Here is a 26,258-nt window from a genome sequence, read left to right as displayed (position 1 = left end):
GCCGATGATGACTATACGGAGGAGGAGGGAGTACTAGTCCCTTTGCACTGTAGAGGAAGACAGCTCACGTCTGTCCACATTCTGCGGCTTTTTCGGTTCGGTCTCTCGGTCGGTGGAAGAGCGAGACCTCTCACAGGAGGTGGAGTTCGCCGTGCTTAAGCTACGCGGGACCAGTCGTCTCTTGCGATGTTAACAGAGAGCTGAAAAGACAGACCTCCTTGCTCCAATACATGACAGGTAACTTTATCCTGTGTTGTGGTGTCCCTGTAGTAGCATTCAGCGTAGATAAAAACTACAATCCCTCGTCGGTAGCGCTCTCTCTTGTGGTTAGCTAAACGTCAGCAGTCGCTAATGTGCGCCTGTAGAAAATGCAGCAAGTCGACAGTGAAATAAACACCTCCATCTGAAAACTATAGAAGCGTCTATATGAGGCAGGTTGGACTGTTATTTTTCCATTGGAGGCTATTACACCCAATTGTCGAGTTAACGGAGATGTCGAGCTAGCTAGCTAGCACGCCAAGCCCTTTTTAGACATCAAACTACGAGACGGACCAGACTTCTGTCACTTTCTCATAATCTTTTTACTTCTCTTCCTGAAGCGATATTTTGGGGAATTATAGGGATAAAAAAGGCCACATACCAACTAAACCAGCATAGTAATGGCTTAAAGGTTACCTTAGCTACAACCAGGTATTAGTAAGCTAATGACTGTTCGATGGCTCGTTCAGGAAGAAGAGTCACACATGAGAAGTGAGCTTTATGTAACAGCATTTCTTGGTGTGCTATAAGCTGCTTAACGTAGTTCCCTGTCCCTGGGAAAGCGGTCATATGTTGTAGTATACCACCACTACACTCCGAATGTGTTATGCAAGAGTTGTCAGAGTGTTTGATGGACTCTTATCTTATTTCCAGCGTACACAAGTCATGGAGCTCCACAGATCCTTGAGCTTGTGGATATTGTGTTTGTGTCTCGTTGGAGAAAGTTGGACTGAAAAGCCAAGTTCACCTACACCGGTGGACAGTCAGCTTGCTGAAAATGGAATGCGAGGTGAGTAATCAATCATGGCAATAATTTGTTATAGCAAACCGTGAAAGATGTAATTGTATCCCTCTTGACACACACTATACCGCCTGTTTGAGGACAGCAGTCTGTGTCACAACATTGCTATTGTTTGCAGGCACTAAATGTAGCCATGCTGAGAATAGTCTGGCTGGCATTTGCCATTAAGCCCTGTCCTCCTACTTCGATCTAGCCACTGAGTCAAACAATAAGCAGTTCATTAAAAAAAAAAAAACATTAGTGGAAAGAATGACTATTGGGTGAATGTAGGCATTTTATTTCCAGTAAATAATAGATTAGACTAATTATTTTCCAACTACTTGTAGCACAAAAGACAAAGGCGCACCAGCCAATTATAACCTTGTTATTTAGAAGTCTGCTAGTTTAATGATTTTTTTATTGGATTACAATGGATTTTTATTTTTTTACCTTGTAAATCGTTTCTATACTTTTTTGAATAGCAAACCAGTACCACTGAATTAATCATTTCTGCATTTTTATTATTGAACAGTGCAGTGAAATGGGAAACTGCTCAAATCGTCTACACGCATCAGTAGAGATGATGCACTTCAAATGTATTTTACTCCTAAAAATTTCAGTGTGCCATATAATTTATTCTTGATGTGACAGTGATTTTTAAAGCTTGACTGGTATTCTAAATTATCATGGGAGACAGTGGAAGAAGGATTTATGGGGTGGAAAAGCTATGGGTGTATTCTTCATCTAAATGGAAGCTCACAGATTGACGTGAGTAACCTGAGCTCTTTTAAAAAAAAATATATATATATATATATATGCAAATATCTTATCTTGTGTCTCTGGAGGTTTGCAAACCAAATGAGAAAGAGAGAGAAGGCCAGGTTTGGCGTTTGAGAGTGTTACAGGTGGTAGACTTTTTACTGAAATAACTGTCTTTTTTTTTTTTTTTTTTGTTTAACGCAAAGTGTGTTAACGTTGAAAGTGAGTAATCACTTTGTGGTATGTGGCTTTGCAAGTTTGCTAAAAGTTGAAAGCGTGCATGCTCACAAATGAACTTATAACTACACGGAAGTTCACCCACACCATAAGGTACACTTTGCAAGTTAAAAAAGTTTTATAGGCTTACAGACACAAATTCATGGTCAGAAATTATTTCAGGTATTAATCTGTGACATTTTTACTCTCTGTTCTCTGTCCTTAATTGCTAAGCCTGCATGTCAAAACATCCAGTTCTGGGAATTAACAAAACATGGATTGGTATGATGTGTTGATCAGTAGGAGGGGGCATTACACTGTAACCTCCGGCACAATGCAAGCCAAATGCCTGCAGTCTGTTATAGTTGAGGAAAAAAAACAATGTGGGTGTCATTGATTAATGATGAAGCTGCATGAGCTCATTTATGAAAGGGGAAGTGAGGTTATGTTTGCATACTGCTACACCATGTTATGGGAAAGATGGTACAACAAAAAGAAGAATCCTTGCCTGATAGTCAACACTGCTCAGTTTTCAACCTAGAATCAAGGTTTTTGTCAGTAATCTGTAGTGTGATTAAAAAGTTCCATAAAAATGTTTCTCCAGGAGTATGTTGTTGCTGTAAAAAATCCAAGTTCAGACCCAGAAAGGAAGTCTTGACCACTATTTCTTGTTGGCATGCAGGCAAGGCGTGCTTCCCTTTTAACTCTTTTCTTCATCGTTTCCTTTTGTGGTTAAAATTTAGTCAATTGTGTAGCAAAGCTTACTGCTTTAATATATGCTTCTTAATCTTACTTATGTTTTCTAAACTTGTTGTTTTGTAATATTAGTCATTCCCTTCATTGGTTAAAATAGTGTCTGAGATATACCTGAGATCAGAGCTGCATATAGTTCATACAAGATAGATTTAGAAGATAGATTTGAAATCAATAGAATATGAAGCTTTCATGAGTACTGTTCTTGTAAGTTTACCTGAACCGTGCTGCATTCAATCAAGGAATGCACACACACTCTTAAAACTGCCATTGCTGCACACATGCAAAAATGTTTTCCTCTTAATGGGAGTGGCGTCATCATCTCATATCTAGCAGAGGATCAGTAATCCCTCAGGAAGCAAAGTGACACAGGAAAACAGTGGGCACGCAGGGACATCATAAGAGACGTCCATTTTGATTTCTGTATAATTAGAGTCCTACATACGGATATTTTTATACAATACTAAAGCCTGTAGAATAGCAAACCTGAGTTTCTTGACATTAAACAGAATAGTGACAATGACATCTAAAATTATGATGCCTCTACATGTTGAAAGCTCATAGTTATTTAAGATCGATTCAGTTCAGTGAGTGGTCTGTTTTTGGTCTACACATAGGTGTAGCAGATACAGTCAAAAGTACCTGCCTTTGTAACAGCCCGCAGTAAGTGAAAGGCCTTATATAAACAAGCCTTCCTATGCAGCCAAGGAATGTTGCAGTTCAGTTATCTTTGCTAAAGAGAGTGCTGTGGGGAAGCCAATTCAGCAGGGGACATTGAGAAGGTTTTCTGTCTTTTCTGCAGGAAAGTGTACACAAGATTAAAAGCTATTAGCCTTTATTGCATCACAGTGTTGCAGTGTTACAAATGAAGTGCTAAGCGCAAAAAAGAACATCTTAGACATTATTTTTTTACAAAAACCTCTAATGTTATATAAATGTTTTTTGTTTATCTGTGCATAGTTACATCTACTCTTTATCCAGTTGTACTTTTTTTGTCTGTTTTTGTTTGTTTGGTATTTTTGGTGATTGTAAAAAGTAAATTAGTAATTGTAGAATAAGGAAAAAACTAAATATTAGTCGACGAATTCGTGGACCTTTGTCACTTAACAACTTGTGGATATGACTTCTGTTTCTTCACCAGATTTTTGTCGCATTGATGAGCCACTATGCAAGGATGAAAATGCCTTTCTCACCTTTGAAGCTATCCGTAATATCCATAAGCAGATGGATGATGATGCAAACGGCAATGTAGATGTCGTAGAGACAGATGGCGTAAGTAACAACCTGAAAAGCCCTCTAAGTTAAATAAGACTGAAGTGTTGCTATACTCTAACAATATCAATTCTGCCCTCTGTGTTGGAGAAGTGAAGTAATATTGATACAAAGGGTTATCTTTCGTGTTTTATCTCACTGACACAGTTTCTAACTTGCTCTAAGAATAAGACATCCTTCTTTGGTGGGGTTTTTCTTTCTTTCCCTCTTCACAATTCAAAAGAGAGCTCTTTCTCCTGAAGTCTGTGAGTGAGGGGCAGGGATACAACCAGCTGAGATCCTGCTCTTAGTGAGGGAGTGTTCTAAGGCTTGGACACACTTCACTAGAGCTGAAGCTGACAGTGCTCGGAGCCTTATATACTCATTGTCATGCTCAAAATTCTAGTTTGAGAGGATTTGAGCTTTCAGACATTGCACATTGCAATGTGGGCAAACTGTGGTTATAAAGGTACTATTAACAATACTTAGGTAGGCTGTGACATATAAATTACACTCAGTTGGTACTAAAGGCCACAAACTGTGCCAAGAAACGATCACCCACACAATTACACCACCAACAGCAGCCTGAACCACTGATACAAGGTAGGATGGATCCATCCTTTCATATCGTCTCTGACAAAGTCAAATATCTAAATCACAGTAGGAATTGCGACTTATCAGAACAGGCATAGGTTTTCTTATCATGGTTTTTCTGTCCAATTTTGGTGAGCCTATGGGACCAGTAGCTCTGTATAAACACCACTGAAGTTGCAGCATTTTTACAAACCAATTCTGGTTCATCCGTTTCACTAAACGATCCGCTTTCCCGTTTCTCATTCTCCGTTGCCGCCATGCTTTTTCGGCCATGTGCGTATGAAAACAAAAGCACTGCACATGCACGTTTTACCCATATTCTATCGCAATATTTTATTTTCTTATCGTTGCCTAACATTGTACCGGCATTACCATGAACGGTATGGTATGGCCCAGCCCTAGTTGAATGAGTGTACCTAATATAGTGGCTATGCTGTTACTTTAAACCCTCTGTCATCTAAAATTTTGTAGATTTTGCTCCAAAGGTGGCCAGATAATGACTGTCTAACTGGTAGGTTCATCCTGTTGCACTCCAGTGCTCTTGCTGATATACCCTTTTCCCTTGTCAAATAATTAACCTGGTGTATTTACTGGCTTAGAAAGCATAGCTGGTATTCTTTCTACCCTTGCCTCTCAGAGTTGAATCAAAGGTATTTTTGAATACTCTTGACAGCTTTTGTCATTACAGTAGAATCACAACCATGGAAAAGACAGTCCTAAAACAACACATGCAAATGAAGGCCTAGTATGAAGATGGGTGTGGTGTGGGAGAGTATTTCTCGCACTAAATCCTGTTGTAACTTGCATGTGATTTGTAGACAATTATGCTGCAGTTTCTTTAAAAAAATGTAGCACAAAGGGGATTTGTGAAGCCACAATCTGCTTTGTGCTTATGGTAGAGTAATACTGCACAGTACAGTAGTTCTCCTCAATAGCATAAATTATAAGCAAAACAGAAAAAAAATACATATGCATATGTACAGTAGTGTAATGTTGCACTGTAAGCTTTAGTGTAAACTACAAGTTTTGGCCTCGAGAAAGCCGCCTCTGGTGACTTGATTCAGGTATGGTTCGGGCTCAGTCTGTGTTATGCAGCTGAGGCCAGATCAAAGCAGGTGGCACGATCACTGCTTTTAAGAGGGGCACTTGGCATGCAACCCCCCTAAAGCAAATAATGAAGAGAAGCACAGTGAGCAATCGTATGTGTAGTGGCTTTTAGCCAAGAAATGGAAAGCTCAAAATGATGATGAAGAGTACTTCAAGACAACCCTCTTTTTCTTGTTAATCATACAGTGATTAAATAAGGTGGGGAGTTGCTTTCTTTACGAGCAAGATGAAAGTGTACATCTGGTCTCTTAACAGTAACCTTGGTGACTCTGTCACATTATACAGGTCCTGCTAATTTTCCATTGAATATGTTCGGGAGTGCTGTATTTCACCTGCAGCAGAGACATCTTGCTGCACTGTAGTGAAATCTTCCCACACAAATCTATCAAGAAAGAAAGGCATCATGACTTATTACTGTCTTTCACCCATGACTCTGCTTTTGTGGGAGTGCTAGATGTTATGTAGGGTTCATTTTTAAAAACCTGGTGAGTGGGTTAGCCTACAATACAGTGGGCAATCAGCAATGTGGTTCCAAAAGCCAGTGAGGGACAATTACCATTTCAGTGAGAATGCAAGTGGAATTTACACTACGATCAGTCTTTGGTACAGTTTAGTGAGCATGACACTGTCTTATTCTAAAAGGAATACAAAAAAAGCTGTTTTTATGATTAAATGTATAGTAGTTTTGAACAAAAGTGAGAATGGCATTCTGTGTTGCACAATTAAATAATGAGGGGAAAATCCCTGGTGAGGTATTTATTATGTTTTATTTCATGTTAAGCGAGTGAAGGCAATGGATATATCCCACAGGAGTTGCATTTAATTGCACTAAAACGATGGATTAAATATTACAGCAGTGAAATGGGTCACAGTGCTCACAATCAATAGAAACCCTAAACACCATTTACAAATGTGGTCTTTCCGCATTGTCACAAAGCAATGCACCTCTTTGTAATAATGGTTTCATTAGAAGTGATCATGTTTTGTGGTGTCACAGCTTTGCAACATGAGAAGTTTGCCCTCATGGCGTTCTGTCTGAAAGGCTTTTTTTAACTATATGGCTATTGTTTTGTACACAACTCATGATATCGTTCTAAACATAGCCAAGTACTTTTACTGCCTAAATGTAAACAAACCCTAACTGAGAGCTCACCGTTTTTTCCCCACAGCCTCATCTTCATATGGGGTTTGTGACTTAACGTTTTCACTCTCGGTGTGAACCATGCATTTGCATTTTTTTTCCAAGTTCCAAAGCTATCATATGACAACATGGCGATACCTTAGTTGTAGTGATTGCCCTACAGCAATATTGTATTGTAGGAGCAACATCAACAAGGTAATATAAGGTGACACTCCCTTTCCTTTCACTCTTGATGTCACTCGCCCCTTTTAGCAGCAACATTTGTTTAGATAGTTTGGAGAACATGGCACCAATTACAATGGGTCTGATTTTTGTCTTGCAAAGTTCACACCACTTCAATTAAGCAACTAAGTTTGATATACAAAGGTATCATCTTTCAAAGCCAACTTTAAGGACTTAAAGATGTGCTCAAAGTTTGGTCATAATACGCTAGCCAAAGTTTTGAATGCACTGTCAGTTTCAGTGGTGAAATTGCAGTTGTAAAACAAATGTTTTAACAGTGTAGCTATTTTGTCATGCAAGTCTTGTAAAAGGTTTTTGTTTGTAGCCATTACAAATGTCTTTGTCATACTGCAGTTCCTGAGAGAAGATTTAAACTACCATGACCCCAAGGCCAAACATAACAGCTTCCATGGGGATGACCAGTTCATCAGTGTGGAGGACTTGTGGAATTCATGGAAGGGCTCTGAAGGTACAGTTTTGTTGCAAAAAGGGCCTTTCTTTCACATCTATTTCTATGTAGAGTTGTATGTTGTAAACCTTTTTCTGCACACTTGATACCTCCAAACACTACTTAATGTTTGATATTGTAGCAGTGATTTTCATTTTTAATGAAGCAGTCTTAGTGACTTTGATTACCAGTCAGAGAATGGCAGAGCTTTTATATGCCTGTAAATAAAGGTTTATGTGCTTCCCTCTGACTGAAAGTGTGTGTTACAGCTTATCCATGCTTGACCCTTTCACTCAATTAACAAAGGCACAAAGTAGTTGATAAGATTGCATGCCCAGCAAAGTGCACTGTTCTGCCAGAGTGGCCCAGAGTTAAGATCGTTGAAGCTGTCAGCACAAAATTCAGTCACACTTCTTTCTGACTATGTCCAACCATACTAATGTATTCTATTATACTCACTCAGAGCACTTTCATGTGCTGTATCTGGCACTCACCTTTTAGCACCCTTTCCTCTGACTGCTTTTACCACAGTTTTGCTCACAGTACTGACTTACTCTGCATTGCAGTTTCTTGACAAAGTTTTAGAGGTTCTGAACAAGGAAACAGGGTTATTGTACAAGGGAGCAATGTATTAACTTAGTCAACTCACAGTTTTGACTCTCTGCCAGGTGCTGGGGATCAGATTTGCCTTCCCCAATTATTCCTGTCAGCATGTTATGCTGCGGGGATCTCGTAGATCATTCAGTATGCGTATGCACACAGTCAAACAATGCATTTTGTGTCAACCTGTATTATGCAGTTGCAATAGTGATGCATTTTTTCTCGGCTGCAAGTGTTAGATTTGAAATGAATTGATGTTTATGAGGTTACAGCTGTTTCTCAGATAAGTTTTTACAGTGTAGCTAGAAAGGAGAACATTGGTTAAATTACTCCAGCCTTTGCTACAGTAATAGTTAATACTTAGTTTCAGATGTTGTGACTGCCTGAGGTCTATGAATCAGACATCAGGAAACACTTGGTTTCTTCCCTCTTGAATCTCTGCTCCCCTATATTCAAACATGCTTTAATTATTTCTGGTTTCAGAATTATATATTTTTTGCCTTCAGTCTGTTTTTAAGCAAGTGAAACATTTTCTATCTAGTCGAGGTCATCTAACCAACTGCTGGCGTGAGAAAGGAAGTGTAATTCCCTTTCTGGATTGCTTTGACTAACTGTTGTGCTACACGACTCTTAAATTAGTCGCTGGAAAGCTACAGCTGTCCACATGATTCCTTGAATCTTTAGAAGTTGTGTATCATCTGCATAACAGTGGAAGCTAGCACTGTATTTGTGGATGGCCCAATGGAAGGCCTGTGGGGAACACCACATGAGAAGAGGGCTGAGAATGAGCTGAATCATCCATTTAGGAAATAAAACAATCTAACTGACAAGGAGGATTCCTTGAACATCCTCAAACACAGTGAAAGATTACAGTCAAAGTTTCTCTTTTAAAACAGTTGTGTTAGAAAATAGCAAGACAGTAAAATATACTGCAGCTATTTATTGAGTTCTCTCTATGAAACGTGAATAAATATGAATTCTACTATTATAAAATGAATAAAAAACAGAAAGAACGAATGAGGCTGGAGGACAAACTGGCATGTAATTTGGTCTTTATATCTGGAACATTTGTGATTATAGAAATCCTTTGTCTTATATGTATTCACAGCTAACACTAGTGACAAACACTGCTATAATGCCAGACATGCTTTTATGGGGTATTTTAATTTAGAAGCAGGAAGTTTTAGAAAGGAAATCCTGTTGAGTTACAATTGATTATTATCTGTGAAGACTGATTCAAGTTCTGATGTTGTCTTAAATATCAATCATGATATTTGTTAGCAGAATGTCCATCCATCCATTTTCTGTCATGTATCTGGGTCTTAATCCTGGGGCAGCAGTCTGTGCCAAGATGCCCAGACTTTCCTCTCCTCCACCTCTCCCAGAGGAACACCAAGGCATTCCCAAGCCAAACCATAAATCTAATCTCTCTTGTGTCCTGGGTCTGCCCCGGGGCCGCCTCCTAGTAGCACATGCATGGAACACCTCACCTAGTAGGTGTCTGGGAAGGCATGCTGGTCAGCTGCCCATAGATTCCTGACTTACTGTGGGGAAGTAAGTTTGACTCCGAGCCCCTCCTGAATGGCCGAGCTCCTCACTTTATCTTTAAGGTTGAGTCCGGCCAATCACTGGTGGAAGCTCATTTCCATCGCAGTTTAACTCTTTTGGTCACTACCCAGTACTCATATTCATAGGTGAGGGTGGAAGCAAAGATCAACCGATAAATCAGCTACACGCTTATTACTAATACACTCGTCTTACTAGCAGAATGTATTTGTCACATTTTTTTTTTTGTTTGTAGGTTGTTATAAGAGTTGAAGGAAATACTTTTCATTGTCATTTCATTATCTGTAGTTTGATTGGATTTTTTTCATAGTGTTTATATTTTGGGCTACAGAAAGAATAATTGTCGCTTCGGGAACAACCAATGTGGTGCAAAATAAAGACTGAGAATTGTAATTATAGTGAATATTTTGTTTCTTCTTTTTGCCAACAGTGTATAATTGGACAGTGGACAAGGTGGTGGAATGGCTCATCAGCTATGTGGAGCTGCCACAGTATGTGGATGCATTTCGCAAGATGAATTTCAATGGAAGTGCCATGCCAAGGTGTGACATCATCATGACTTTATTTTCCTTTGTTTCTTTTTTCAAACTGAACCGATCTATGAACCCTACACATCACTGTGTGTGATAAAGTGTCTTGGTTTACTTATTACTGTGGAGATATTTTTATGTACTTAATACAACTTTTTAAAGTCATTAAATTGGCTGTCTTTGTTAATCTGTTTTATTTTGATATGGGTTACTTTAGTTTACCTTTGATGAATTAAGGACTTGTCAAGCGATCGCATTACAATCTTTGTTGTGTGTGTGTGTGTGTGTGTGTGTCCCGCTTTCTTCCTGCGAAATGAATGCACGTCTGGTCTCTTTCAGGCTTGCTGTAAAGAACACCACTCTGACACTCTCTATTCTGAAGATTTTGGATCGAAGCCATGTGCAAAAGTTGCAGCTCAAATCGTTGGACACCGTACTCTTTGGAGCACCACTGAGTATGTAACTTTATTTTTTGCAAGTCGTGTCTGACTTTTAGAAACACGGCTTCCCCAGCAGACAGTCTACTATATGAATCTCTTGCATTCAAATGTTTTACTGTGGAAAATAAGTTTCATTACCAACATGACCAACATCCTGCCCAATTTGGTCTACTGCTCTCATTTTCATTCGCTCTTTGTCCCTGTGAAGTGTTGTGGCCAGAGTCACCAGGTCTATGCAATGCTTGATTTATAGTACTGCACTAAATCTTAACTGTAGCCATGCCATAGCACCTTTCCAGAAACGCTACACATCACAGCAAAGCAGATCTCAATAACTCTTTGGTAATGAAATGTGGCGTATTGATTAGTGGAAGGATTATACCTCTGTGAAACATAATGTAATAGACTGTAATTGTGGCTAGCTTCCTCATTAGACTGAAGCAGTAACTCATAATTTGCCAGTTTAGCTTGTGTTTGTTTCTTCTGACAGATGTAACAATCTGTGTATAGACTCTGTAAGTCCCACAGTCTTCTCCCCATTCTGAATTCCAGTTAATTTAACTATTGTTAAAGATTAATTGGCTTTCACTCATGACTCATGTTAGTAAAACGCAGACACAACAGTGTACGAGTATAAACAACATAACCCACAATTGTGAAAGGTGTATGCTCATTCAACCCAGTGCTATCATTTAAGCTTAGGAAATCCTGTACCACCTGTATCAATTTCAGGGACTCAGGAAGATTTAGACTGTTAGACCACACTACTCTGTATTCCAGACACATCACTCTGCGTACAGAGGCAAATAAACACTCCACTCATCCTCTTCTTCTCCACTATCTCTGCTCCAATTCTGCACTTGTAGATTGTAATCCTTTAGGGGTTTCTCAGTTTTTTTAGCTCCTTAGGGATTTGTAACATCACAATGGATAGGTTGTCTTCGATATCATATGTCCTGTCAGCAGTTTAGATGTTTTTTTTTTAAAAATTGTTTTGATACTGGAGAATTATTTCCCAGGAATTTCATAGAGTAAAGGTGTGTATTTAGAAGAGTTTATGAGACGTCAAAAAGAAAAAAAGAAAATCTAATAAACAGTCAGTGGAACCAGGTATTTGCTTTAAGCACACACACACACACACACACACACACACACACACACACACACAAAAAAAAAACAGGAAAGGGGAAGAGTGTGTAGTGGTGTGTGTCTGGCATGTGTCATTGTGAATGTGTTTTGTAAGAGTCACCCGCAGGAAGACATTAGCAAGGGCTGTCTGGCTTTGACAAGCTCTCAAAACCAGGGGGTCCCACTAACAGCCAGACTGACCAACTGTGAAGCGTAGCAGCATTTTAAGACACACTGCACAAAAGGTTGCACCTAATCTGGCCAACAGTTGTGTAATAATTAACCCAAGCTCGTTTGGGTCCTGTTATTTCCAGTTCTGTGGCTAATTACTTGTCACTTGATGCTCTCTTGGTGGTATTCCTGAAAGAAATTGAATGTTTTGTTCACTGTATGTAAAAGGAAATTGCCTACAATAAATAGCCCAGCAGAGGAGTGGCATCAGGAAATTGCATTCTCAGAGATAATGCCCTGTTTTTCATTTTAGCGTCTGTGCTCAGTGAAGAACTATGATGCACTAGACATGCATTTCAGTAAGCATGACTCATTTTGGGTTATTGTGTTCCAGGTCATTTAAGAGGTAAAGATCTGTTACTCAAGGTCACATTATTGGAGGAGCGACCACCAAAATAAGGTTTTTCTTCTGTTGCCTGTCAGCTAGACGTTATTGACCCATTTTGATCAAAACGAGGTGAAAAACCTATCTGTGTGCTTTTATTCTTACATCAATGTAAAAGGAGTTATTCTGTACATTATCTATGTATGGCAGGGGCAGAGAGTGATTAAAATTCTGTGGTTACTATGCATGGTTCTCAAGTGCCCACAACTTGCTGTTTATTCATCTTATTCTGACAGGTGGTCTAAATATTTGGCCTGGAATAGGTAAAAAACTTACAGGCTTGTACTTCTGGATTGTCCAGTGTTGGCCTTCATTTTAAAAACTGTGTTTCTGCCCTCCAAGGCTACATGCAGGTCAGACTAAAAAAATATGGATATATTGTATGCAAAGTGCATTCCTGTTATTCTTACTTATTCAGTGGAACTGATAAGACTTGAGCTGTACAGGTACTCGAGATTTACAGCTTGTGTTGTAGAAGTTCTGTCTGTCGAGCTGGCACGATCTACTGATATATTCATTTTACTTCCCTTTGTCTCACTCCAGGAAGTATACTGTTCTTTCCTGTATACTCCTACTCAGGTTTTGCAAGAAAAACTTGTGTAACTTGCAAAACTTTGAGAAACTACGCTAGCTGCTACATGCATGTTATTTCTTCGACACATCAAATGACAAATATCTGTTGTTAGTTCCCAGCTTGAGTTTAACTTTAAGTTATTCTGTTAGTGGTTGTAAAGGGATCTGAATAGGGGATGTGTTCTTACAAGTAGGATACTTGATTCCAAGCTATTGTGACTCTGAAAATCTATAAAACCCTCACAGTGATAACGTCAATGAATACTTATAGTTGCAGCTAAAGTTTGAGCTTTAGCTTCACAGCTTCCCCAGATTAAAATAGGTCGTGTTAAGCTGTCTTTATCGTGGTCTTTTGCACTGGGTCCCTCTCACCGCAACCTGAAATTGTGCTGGTGAGCCTTCTATTTGTGTCACTCCACAGCAGTTGCAATATGACTATGAGATTCAAGTTTTACACCACATTCTTGTAAAATTTCTGTGTTGTTAAACAGCATTATCCTATAATACATGTTGCTGACCAAAATGCATCTCCTCATCTATAGGCCTGCTTAATGACTTAGTTTCTTGTCTTACTAAAATGTAACCTCATGTCTTTTTATTTCATTCAGTGAATAGACATAACCACTTGAAGGACTTCATGCTGGTCGTGTCAATAGTCATAGGCATGGGTGGATGCTGGTTTGCCTACATCCAGAACCGCTACTCTAAGGACCATATGAAGAAGATGATGAAGGACCTAGAGGGCCTGCAGAGAGCTGAGCAGAGTCTGCATGACCTACAAAAGAAGTGAGGGTTTTTCCCAACACCAACACAAGCTCTATTACATTTAATTGTATTTTCTGCACATGGCGTTCATTTTAGATTTAATATGAAACTGTTATTTTTGTCTTCACATGAGAACTTTTGAGCTTTTAATACATTTAAACTCATCATCCACTTGTCTGAGGATAACTCTCATACATTAAACTGTGTGCTATAATAATCAGCTGTAAACGGTTATTTCTGACATTAGTAGCTTATTAGCTTATTGAGCTGTAAACCTCCAACATTTACTGATTCTAAATGGTGGAGGTCACAAGTGAACAGAAGATTTTTATTTTCCACTTGAACATTCTGCTGATATCCAACCTTGAATGACAATCAAAGCAACGGCCTGACTCGTTGTAGCATGTTTGCAGGGTTACTCCCTAGTTCTTTTGCTCTCAACTTTCAATATTTTTCTGGTTTGATTGTTTGGATTTGTATATAGTTTTCCCAGGTTTGCACACAATCCTGGGAAAGGTTTGATTAATGGCATTCATTGTTCTCAAATAGGAACTTGTGTTATGTTATAAAAGACTGGCAGACCTGCTCTAGCGCCGGGCACTTATGTGTTTATACTTAGTTATCATCAGGCCTCAATGTACCCATTCCACGGAGCGTTTTTATGTTCAAATATGATTTAAGCAGGTGACTAATTTAGTGAAGCCAAAGTCTTTGGATCAATGGTGGAAGGTTTGCTTCATGCATTCGTGAAGCTGTCTGATTGCATGAGGGGTTTTTTTCTGCTGTTTTATTTATTTATTTTTCTGGCTTCATACACGAGCATGTCACAGCAAGTCACACATTAACTGGCTGCAGATGCATGTGATCAAGGCATGCTTACTTCTTTATTTAACAAACGAAAACACTGCTTATTACTGGTAGCATTGGCTGCAGTTTTATAGCCTCCATATCTGCGTAGTCGTAAAGGTAATTCTTAATTTAGTCTCCAGCCATCACTTCTGACTATACTCTGACAAATTGTTTAAAAGTACACATTGTAAGTACCAGTGATCAAAATCACACTTTTCTTTTAGAAGAGAAAAATCTTAGGAATTTGTAAAATGGTGGCCAAACCTCAGGGCTAAACCTTTTAGAATTTTAGAACTCTTTAAAAAAAAACAACTTTTGAATCGCACGTTTTATACTTTGCCCTTTCTTATATCTTATAATGCAAAATATTTCATACTCTGAGGAGTTTTTTGGCCATCGGATCATTCCAGCCTGTCTTGTGATTTAAGGTTTGAAATGAGATGAAATTTCAGTGTTTTAAAGTAAAGCTACATGAATTGGTGAATAAAAGAAAGGCTAATCTAACTATTTTAGTCCTGCTAATACCTGAAGGAATGCTCAGAATGTGCTTTGAAGTGCATATCCTATTTTGCCTTTCAAGGAGACTTGAACTCAGTTTTGACGTGATACATGAACCAAAGGTTTTTGAGCTTGAAGGTGCAAAGAGATTCCCATTTTATGGTTTTGCATCTCTAACACAGTTTATCCACTGGGGGAGAGGTCATCTTCAGGTAAATTTAAAAAAGGAATAAGCTCAGGCCACTCGAAAGAGCCACATAACTGCGTAACATTCTTGTCTTTATTCTTGAGAACAAAGGGAGAGGTGAACTCTTGTCGCAAATTTTTCTTTGACTGCCCTTATTACCCACATACGTTAATGTTTGTATGTTAAATGGGGGATAAATGGGCTGTTCAAGAGACAGGCTTTTGAAATATTCATTTTATGCTTTGTCAGTGCTTACTGACTGAACTGAAACTAATGTTTGTGTCTGTCATGGATTCTTGATTTTTTTTTTTTTTACAGTTGCACCTTTATCTCCTGCATCAGCATATTTTTGTAACAGACATGTTCTTTGTTAGTTCCTTTTCCTTTCAGTACACTAGGTGGAGGGAAAAGTGTTTTGTGGGAGTTTCCTGCTGAATTCCAACAAACAGTGCAACTAATGGCTTAAATGGGGACAAATCAGTGAGGTCAAACTCTGTCCTTCTGACGCTGCCAAGTTAGTCTTTGTGTTGACTCTGTGGATTTATACTTTGACTGTTTGTAAAACACCTGCCACTAGCATCTTTGAAGTGGATTTTGACTTTCCTTTTTTTGCTAAGCTAAGTACGCATAGTTAATTCTCCTCTACAGATCACATTGGCAAACCTTAAGTAAATATTAAAGGCCAGCAAGTGCAGACATTATTTAGTATCCCATGCAAGTAAACAGTCTGCACCATGGTTGTGCGTAATACTTATTAGTAGTTTGTCTGTCTGCAGATAGTAGTATAGTGCTTTACAGGAACTGCTCAGATCCCTGAATTATGCTTGTTTGTTCAGCACTGCAGTAAAATTTGCCTGTTACAATTCAGCAGTTTTTTGTTCAGCTGCATTTTAAACTTCAACTCAGTTCATTTTGGCCATAGAGGTCATTTAAATTCTATTTAATTAAAAATATCTGAAATGCAAGTTGAGAGCTTCAGTGGGAACTGCAGCTGCCTCAAATTGGTGTGCTTTGAGCTTTGACCCTCTTGCTTTATGTGTAGTTGGCTCAGAGGATTGTGGGTTAGAGTGGCAGGAAAAGCATGCGGGCTTGTGCAAAAGTGTGACTGCATGCAAAAAGGGCGTCCTATTTTTGGCAATACTGCATGCGACCTTTTCTAGCATAATAAATGCTATGACAGAAAAGGCTAGACCACGGGATCAAATACTTTTGTTGAGTCAAGTCATTTCAAAACCAATAGTATGAGGTCATGAGGATTATAGGGCTGCATTACTGTACAAGCATGGGTATTGTGTGCATTTCTGAGGCAATATGAATGCCAAAGGATATGCAGGTTCTGGTATAATAGGCTATCAGACAGGCAGCAGGTTTTTCAGGCATGCTTGTTTCAATAAGACCGCCACACAAAAATCAGCAGCTTGAGAGGTTTGTGCTCTGTCTTTAGTTGTGTGTTTCCTACTGATCCCTGCAGCCAGCTGCTCTCTTTCCATACCTTTAAGCAGATCCTGCGATGCTGTCAAGTAGCCTGGTCCAAACATGGCTTCACTGTTGGGAGACAGTGTAAGGAGGTTGTGACGAGAGCTGGATTTCCTGGGTGACTTTTACAACACTCTTTGACCTGGCCTCCCCCTTCACTGGTGGGCGAGTGTTTTAAGCATGACTGTTAAACATGTCAGCTCTGATGCAATTCACCCACATTTGAATTTGGGTGTGGTGTGCAGATGAAAGGCCTGAAAAAGGACTGGCGACAGGGACAGCTTGTATTGCATGTGAAAAAAACTTAAAGGTTGGGCATATAAGGCTACGTATGTCTTATAATATCAGTGTGTATTCAGTAACATTACCTGCAAAGTCTGCAGAGACATTGTGTCTGCATTCTTTAAGCTCTGTAATTCAGGTCATTTCATTCAGGAACAGAATTTGGCATCTACTCTGTGGACACTGTTACTCAGCCAGTGCTTTCAAATTTTAGCTAGAGAATGGCAGAGGTCAGGGTCGAAAGCATTAGCAGGACTGCCCACCAGCAACATTTTCCATAGCTCATGGTCTGGATCAAGTTTCAATTCTCTGCGCTTGTGTACTACTTCTGCTGTTGTGTTCAGCCTCAGTGGGGGAAAGTGCTGCTCCCTGGTGACTGAAATGTGTTTGTACGTTCTGCCCTTGTGCCACATGTTTAACAAAACAACAAAACAGAAATTTGAAAACAACAGCATTTATTTTGTTGTATTACAGTATATGTAGTACTGTAGTTCTGGGACTTGTTATATTCATCAGGCTATCAAGGCCAGTGACATTTTTCAATTGAAAAATATTACAAAGTCCTGCATAAATGTAACCACATCACGGGTTTAGTTGGACCTGAATGGTTACAGATGAGAGTATATCGGAATGGTGTGTGTCTCAGTGAAAACAATCGTGTTATTGGTGACAAGCCCGCTTTCAAAGGCTTTTTTTTTTTCCTTTTTTTTGTTTTTGTTTTAAAGGCTAGTCTAATTATATCCACCACTTGCATGTTCAGAACTCTACAGGAGCACTGGGTGCCACACTGTACTGTTCTAAACTTAAATCCTGACAGCTGTTCTCTTCTTGGCTCTGCTTCCTCTGATGTCAGATTATTGTGAGCTGCCTAGCAGCTGACCACAGTCCTTTGCTCTTCTACATGTTAGCTGTTTCTGGTGATGCATGGCTGATGCAATGCCTACGATGGCATGCAACCTAGGCACCCCTAGTAAACATTTCTGTTGATTTCAGCACAAGATAAACTTTCTAAAAGAAATAATGTCAGAGAGAAAACTATCTCTTTAATGTGTTTTGCAATTGTTGAGTAAAAAAGAACAAGAAACACAAAAGATTTAAAATTTGATTCCAGGTACCTTTTACCAAAAGTCAAAGCTTTATAAATCCTCTGCCTCTCTAATACTTGTCATAACAACTAGCACTCAAGGGCTCCTTTAAGCCGGTGCAGCACTGAGCACTGCCCAGAAGGCAGGAAAAGCCTTTTTTGAAGACGCCAAAGCATTTAACCTAATTAAGAAATGGTATTTAGCAGGATCGGTGGTGGTCAAGTTAAGGTCTGGAACACTGAAAAAAACTGATGCTACTAGGATAGCTGGAAAGGTAAATCAAAATTTCTCTTTGACTAAAAAAAATCCTTGGCAGACTGATGGTGCATTTTTTTCCACTGTGCAGTCTTCAAAATCCTGCTTGCTTAGCACAAAATTCAGCATTAAAGCCATGCATATGAACCTCTAAACAAGCCTGATACAGTCTAGAAATTAATCCTGAGGTTGGAGGATAAGATTAAAATAGAACTTATTTGCTGTGATGAGCAAAGGTATGTTTGGAGATGAAAGGGTGCTACAGTTACACAAAAAGAACTTTCCAACTGTTAGTACAAGGGTTGATTGATCATGCTTTGAGCTTGTGCTCCAGCCAGTGGTACATGGAACATTTTCGCTGATAGAGGGAGGAATGTACTAAATAGCTGAATAATATAAAGGCAGTTTATTCTGGGAGCAGTCTGTTGCTAAAAGCTGAAGATGACAAGAGTCTGGATTATACAACCGGATAATGATCCTAAATATACCCTAAAAATGCACCATGGACTACCTCAAGAGGATCGACCTGAATGTTTTGCCTTGGCCCTCTCAATCCACTGATTTAAATATAATCCAAAATTTTTGATTAGACAACAAACGAGCAGTGACTGCTAGACAGCCAACAATCTGCAACAGAAATTTTGACCAGGGTTGCTCAAACCTAAGCACATCTCCATAGTTCATAGAAAATAACAATAGCTCCAACACGGCTTCAGTTGCTTGGGCTTAGTAAGCAGCCACTGACTAAAAATTGAGCATGACCTTTGGTCCTTTTTTCCTTAGGTTGCAGATTGCCCAGGAGGAGCATCGAACAGTTGAAGTAGAGAAGGTAAATCTCGAGCAGAAGCTGAGGGATGAGATAAACGCTGCTAAGCAGGAGGCCCAACGATTGAGAGAGCTGCGTGAAGGCACAGAGAATGAGCTGAGTCGCCAAAAGTATGCAGAAGAAGAGCTCGAACAGGTAATGGTTGCAGTCTGATCAGTTACATTTAAACGCAATCTGTAGTCCACAAAGTAGAAGCAGTGAATTTGAGTAAATAGAGAAGAAGACTTCCAAGGTGGCATCGGCACAGTATGTTTAGGTCTTTCAGATTCACACTAGCTATAGTGTAAATACACCCACTCAAGTCTTTGTCCTTTGGAATTTGGCAGAAGCAGCACAGTTCAGCCCACGTACATAAGTTGAAACTGTTTTCTTGTAGATTATTCACAGTCACAATTCTATCTTTTGCAAATTTGACTTCCTGCTAATTTGGATAACAGGGCTTCTACATTCCATATATTGCTGTTTCATAAATACAAGCCCAACTTTACTAGATTTGAAACCCCTGCTCTATACCATTGTACCCATTTAAAGAATAGTGCAGGTAATCTGGATTATTAGTAATTAACATGTAAATGTCCAAACCTCATATTTCAGACTCTCCTATTTGTCAGTTGAAAGGAACTATTGAAATTTCGACTTATTTACATAAATTGTCCAAAATTCATTGTTTGAAAATGGGGCATTACTGTTATAGACACCTTTATTCATGTTGAGTTACATCTGAGCATTTCAGTTTGCTATTTTTATTTGTGATATTGGAAAAGCTAAAAATTGTCAATTTTTTTGGTCCATTTCCTTATTTCTCATCTTAGTATGCTAATAGTAAAACTTTTGCATGTCTGCATGCATTGAAGAAGCAAGAAATTTGGATTCACGTATACTGGTCGCCACCAGAGTCTCTACAGAAATGGCTGCAGCTCACCCATATTGGTGAATGCATGTACTACAACATCATAACAAAATCAACCAACTCCTTGCCAAATAGATTAGGGCATTAAAAATATAATTTACATTTCCTTGTGTATGTTAAACAAATAGAATATCATAAAAATAGAGCTTTATCTAATAATTTAATATCCAAAAATGGTAAACTTCCACAAATTCTGTATTCATTACCCATGAAGCTTTTCCTGTTCTTAAATATTTGGTCAGTTGTTGTAACCTGGGCACCACTTTCCACTTCCTCCTGCTTACCTTGATAAGTCCTTGGTCACTTGCTTTCGCAGGCAGAGAAGATAAAGAAAAAGAGGAACACTCTCTTCGGGACTTTCCATGTGGCTCACAGCTCCTCCCTGGATGATGTGGACCACAAAATATTAGCAGCCAAGTAAGTTAGAGACTCTTAATTGTGCGTTGATATGTTGTTAAAAAATAAAAGCTGAGGAAAGATGATTTCATACATACATTTTATACATTCTCCTCTTTGCAAACTTTTCTTTTAAATACTTTCTTCTGATCTTTTGCAGACAAGCCCTTGGCGAGGTGACCGCTGCTCTGCGAGAGAGGCTGCATCGCTGGCAGCAGATAGAGATCCTAACGGGTTTTACCATTGTCAACAATCCAGGCCTCCCATCACTGGCCTCGGCCCTCAACCTCGACCCCACTTTCATGGGCGGCAGAGCTACACCTCAGCACTTCATCATGTCTGACGACATGGACGACATGGACGAGGATATCGTACCCGGAACTCTGCCATGTAAAAGTTCCTCCGAAACGCTCAGCCTTTCAGTGGGGATTAGCAAAAAAATCCCTAAACCTTCCTCCAAGGCTCTGCTTGGGAAATCCAAAAATCAGCTCACATGACAATTTGGACCTAATGCTACATGTATTATTGTTGCCTCCATGGTGCTGACGGTAGTGGGGGTTAGACATGTCGAAAATGAGTATTGAATGTTGTTTTACACTTCACACTATGTAAATTCAGATAATTGTCTTGTTGTTTTACACACGGTACCACTTGCCTTTTTGTTAACTGTTATTTTGGATACATTTGTTTATTTCATTCAGTAAATTATTGAAACTGAAGATTGCCATGATTTTCCTCTTGAAACTGAAACCCAAAGAAAAATATACTTCTTAAAGAGAACAATTTTTTGTGTTGGCCGATTTGTAGTGCTTGTGTCATGTTACGTGTTATAGATATGTTGGATCAGCTTTTTTTTTTTTCGAAGGATGCCAAAAAAGGAAATACTTCAGATGTAGTCACTGCCAGAATTATATTCCTATTTAGGACCAAGATAGGAACACCAAAAAACACAACTCAGATTCTTACACACCTTACAGTTCTTGTAGAATTCATACATCTTTATACATATGTCGGTTTCAAACCATATTTGACTTTATATGTTAGGTTATGGGTTTAGGTAACTGGAGCTCCAATTTGCTGCACAAGTGAACAAGTGTTTAATCAACATTAATTACACTGCCTGTCTCACTCCCCTCTCTCCCTCCACCACTTCTCTGGTATTTGGCTCCCACTGCTGTCTCATTGGTCCAACTACAGATGGCAATCGACTGTTGGAACGGCGAGCTAGTGACCTGTGGTCCATTGGTTCAGACTGTCAGCCCGTGTGGAAATATCCTGGTTGGCCATTTATTCATGCCCCACTTCAGTCCTCAGTCTGACCTTCCCATCTCCGCTTTTGCCTAAAAAGAGTTTTCATACATTTTAACTGGCAGTATGCTCCAGATGGACCCAGCTGTAATAAAAAAAAAAAATAAAAAAAAAAACTTCTCCATGCTGCCTTCATTTAAAAACACCCCTGACCTGACCTTAGTTGCTTGCTTGGTATTGAAATCCTCCTCCTAAATGTTGCCCCTCCTCCAGACAAACCCCTTTTTTCTACTCCACTATTGTTTTGTATTTGTTTTTCTTTTTTAAAGAAACAATTTTTTCCTATTTAAACTTATTATATTCTTATAATTTGTCTTTATTAGATGGAAAGATTAAACAAGTGTTGGGATTTTACTGATATGCATCACTATTGTGGAGTAAAGAGGCTAAAATTTGTGTATTTTTATATTTAATAATGTGTAACATTTCCAAAGACTAAAGCATCTTTTCAGTAATTTTCTCATTGTTCTCACTTTTTCCATCAGCCATTCATTTTATGTTAATGTTACTACCGCTGTTATTTTGTGCCAACAGCTCCCAGTATGATGTCTCTGCGCCAACGCCACATTGATCCCCAGCTGGCCCTGGGCTCCCAGAGGTTGGTAGAGAGTTGCCTGTTGGCAGGGCAGCAGGGCGAGGGAACCCCCTACCATTCGAGGCCTAGGGCTACCTTCAGACATTCACGCAGCCACTCGTTTGGGCAGCTCGATTGTCTCCCTCTGCCTCCCCTCTCCTCGGCCGTTTCTCACCCATCCATAATCTTTACTTCCAGCCAAATTCCTCAGTCGTCATCATCCTTATCCTCATCTTCCTCCTGCTTACCCAGCTTTGTGGGTGGCAGTGCAACCCCTCATTCCCATGCATACCATGCTTCTTTCCAGCCCATGGATCCTATTCCTGATTTGTCATTCTCAGATGTCTCCAAAGTGCACTCCTCGTGCAGCGACAGTTTCGGGTACCCATCTGTCTCTGTTCTCCACACACTTTGCATGTGCGTGGGTGTTTTTACACCACCTGTCATGGTTTTACCTTGATAACACATGTAGAGTAGATACACTTCCCTTAGTATATTCATTTTGTTATGTTTCCATTTTATTTTGTAATTTTTTTTCTTTTATAAAATTTCTCATCCTTCGCTGTTTTTAAGCCATTACAGAAACTTTGCATTTACTCTCTTTCAACCTCTCAGTGTTCCTCGTGTTCTTTGCCTGCTCAACTAACAAGTGTGGAGCCCCACTATCCAGCCTGTGCCCTGCGTGTCCGTGACTTTCAAGGCATAGTGTAGATAAACTCAAGCATGCAAAGCTGCTTTTAAACATTCCTTGGATCTGATTTTTCCCTCTCTAACCTGTGAATTTTCCTTCCTGCAGGGATCTAAATCGCTCCGACTCAGACTCCTCTTTGTCCCTTTCACAAGTTGGTGATCGGCTGTCTGCCTACAGCTCCAAAGGCCACCTAATCAAGCCCACTTCTCTCATGCACGGCCTGTCCAACCGGGCAGATGATGCCGTCTCACTGCATGCTCACACCCCCAATGGAGGGACTCGTGTTCATGAGGGAGGTCCCGACAGCCCCATACTCATGAAGAAGGTCTACAGCCTGGGAGAGATCAACAGTCTGTCTGAGTCATCTCGCTCACTCAGCCCAAACTCCACTGAACCTGACACACCATCACCAACAGGAGGGCAGGTAGGAGTGGTGGGAGCTAAAGCCAACAGCCGCATCCCACAGCTGTCCTCCAAGAAGAGCCCTCTAGAGGAAGATAGTGGTTCAACAGGAGAAGATACAGATTCAGCTGCCAGCCGTAAGAAACATACCTTCAAGATCTTCAAAAAACAGAGGAAATAAAAGCTAAATGAACTATGGGCTACCAAAGCTGTCTGACTGTATTCCTCTGTCTAACCTGTTTTTGTTATGTTTTTTTAGTTTCTAGTTTTGGGGGTTCATTAATGGTCACATGATGGCAAGATTTTTTGTCATTGAATCTTTTTGTAGGTTACAACACCTACTTTGAGAGACTGTGGACTGTTTTACCCAGCTTTATCTGCTTACACTTGGTCAATGTTGAGTATGTGGGGAATGGGCAGGTTTGTATATTGGAATGTAAAGTATTATTTATTCTGCAGGAACTTGTGCCAGTGTCAAAGGGAAATATGTCTCCCACTTGTTGTTTCCTTTTTTTCCTTCTTGTTCTACAATCTATAACATTTTGCATGTCTTCACTTTTGTTTGACAGATACTCGAATGCTCTTAGTGTTTGCTTGGTTCTTGTTGTTAACCTGCTTAGACAACACTTGTTTCTTTTATTACTATCAAAACACCTACAAGTCCAAAGTGAATGCGCACTCCTGACTATTTTCTTTTTATTGATGGGTACACTTTGTCTGTTTTCTTTTTGTTGATGTCTTGTTTGCAGAGAAAATGACACATTCAGGGGATCTTCAAATACAAGAGGTGTATTAGAATGCTCCTGTATATTACCTTTGGCTGTAAAAACAAATGTTGCGTGTTGCTATTTGAACTCAGTATATTACGATGCCTTCTTAGGGCCATTCTAGGGAATAATAATAATAATAAAAAAATAATAAAAAAGGATCAGGGAGGGGGTGATACTCTGAAAAAGAAAAAATCCTAACTTTTATGAGGACTTAGGTGGAAAATTTATTTTTAAAATGAATGCAAAAAAACCCAAAAACTATAGTCTCACATTGAAGTCACAAATATAGAAAAATAAAAATGTTCCTCTTTTTGTAAAGCAATCTCATCACACTAGATGGTGCTTTGCCTCTATTATTCCTACTGACATTATTCAGATGCAGTCAGCAACTATCTGGGAGCCCATAATATCACATTAAGTATAGCTGTTTATTGGGTTATTCAGAAGAAATATACTGATTTGCATGAGATGCTTTTGTGTAACAGTTATTCTTGCATCACGCCTCAACTTGGCCATTTTCTGTTTAGCAATAGAAACCACATTTTTAAAAAGATAAAAGATAATTATTAAGGGTTTTAATGTTTTTCTCAGAATATTAATCAGTTATCTTTTTTCCACATAGAACAGCCCTAATAAGCTGTCCTAGTGTATCAGCATTAACTGCTGGGTCTAAATGTATTTATATTGCACCCTAGAGGTAAATTCTTGCAAAGTATCTAAAGGACCAGCATCAGACCTTTTGCGGTTTTGAGTTTTAGTGCATTTGAAAAATGGGAGAGTGAAGAATGTCTCTTCTATCTCTTTGCTGAAATATCCAGCTTATCTTAACACTTAGTCCCAGAGAGCAGGACTATCACTGATTAAACTGGGGGTTTACACACACCCTCACTGAACCATACGGTTATCAGGTGTTTGAAGACTAAAAATAGGGTGTATATAGAAACAAAAAATTTTATTAGGCAATAAATTACCAAAATGTTTGAAGTGGCAGCCATGAAATGCAATGGTATCTTTAGGTATTTAATTTTAAAGTTAGGATACACATTGTGAAAAGAAAATGCTAGAGATGCTTGCTTTCTACACCTGTATATCATAAGAAAATGTACACCTTTGGGTTTGTTTTGTAAGAATAGCCCCTTGAAGGTTAACCAGGATCCCACAATTTTCACGTAATGTGGATTGGGCTATGCTGTCCTGTCTTTTAGTTTTATTATTTTGTTTGTCTTTTTAGTGGACATTAAAAGATCCACAGCAGTTTTTCAGTGAGGATTGGTTGTTGGTAAGGGCTATAATTAAGGAAAGTATTTTGCTCTGTACAAGACTGAAAATTTAAAGTTGTAACCACTTCTGGTTAACGTTTTATGGAGGCAGGAAGTCAATCATGTAAAAGTGCCAAATTGTGATTTCTGTCAGAGGCCTTTGTATTTGTAGTGTGTTCTAAACCTTGAGCCCCTTTTGCACAGAAGACAAAAGTGCATGATGTATACAGTAATGTATATTCAAAGATGAAATGCTGAATGTCCGAGGGTATATCCTGTAACAGTATGATCAGTACCGTATGTTTACATTTGTAACAAATAATTATTCTCAGATAAGTACAACAAAAAAAAAAATACCTTGTGCCAGTTTTAATGTTGATTGCTTCATTTGAGCACAAAACTATGCATCTAGTTGTAGGTAATTACTAAAGTAGTAGGGACGCCAGTACACTTAGGGTGCTCCTGATCAACGAACAACCAAAAAGTGCTGCAGAAGACACAAGAAGTCTGCCCCAGCCTCATAATGTAACAGGTGGTTTGGATTTATAAGACACGTTTAAATATTTTATTTAAAAAAATAAGACGAGCTTAAAAAAAATAACAATTTCCTACTGGTACTTTTTTTAAAGTGTCATTTGTACCTTTTTTGCACGACAGAGCTGTAAATTGATTATGCCATCTGAATGTGTGAGTGTGTCTGTCTGCTCCCGGTATAATGCACTGTAACGTTGATGCATGTCAA

General features: G+C 39.1%; 1 protein-coding gene across 1 annotated transcript; it reads left to right on the top strand.

Annotated features, from left to right (window-relative positions):
- The first annotated feature begins 12 nt into the window (after positions 1-12).
- Positions 13-24,394, top strand: stim1a (stromal interaction molecule 1a). The gene is made up of 13 exons (XM_042226915.1): positions 13-237; positions 913-1,048; positions 3,909-4,039; positions 7,437-7,551; positions 10,127-10,238; positions 10,566-10,681; positions 13,592-13,769; positions 19,164-19,356; positions 20,433-20,533; positions 20,673-20,902; positions 21,710-21,790; positions 22,355-22,775; positions 23,191-24,394. Exons 2-13 carry the CDS (start codon positions 925-927, stop codon positions 23,666-23,668), a joined length of 2,280 nt encoding a protein of 759 aa, XP_042082849.1. The 5' UTR covers positions 13-237; positions 913-924; the 3' UTR covers positions 23,669-24,394.
- The last annotated feature ends 1,864 nt before the right edge of the window (positions 24,395-26,258 follow it).

This window comes from Haplochromis burtoni, unplaced genomic scaffold (assembly GCF_018398535.1).
Source record: "Haplochromis burtoni strain Fernald_Lab_line unplaced genomic scaffold, NCSU_Asbu1 Contig_234, whole genome shotgun sequence".
Taxonomy (NCBI): domain Eukaryota; kingdom Metazoa; phylum Chordata; class Actinopteri; order Cichliformes; family Cichlidae; genus Haplochromis; species Haplochromis burtoni.
The sequence above is the reverse complement of the archived record's forward strand: the minus strand, read 5'-3'. Positions and strand labels throughout refer to the sequence as shown.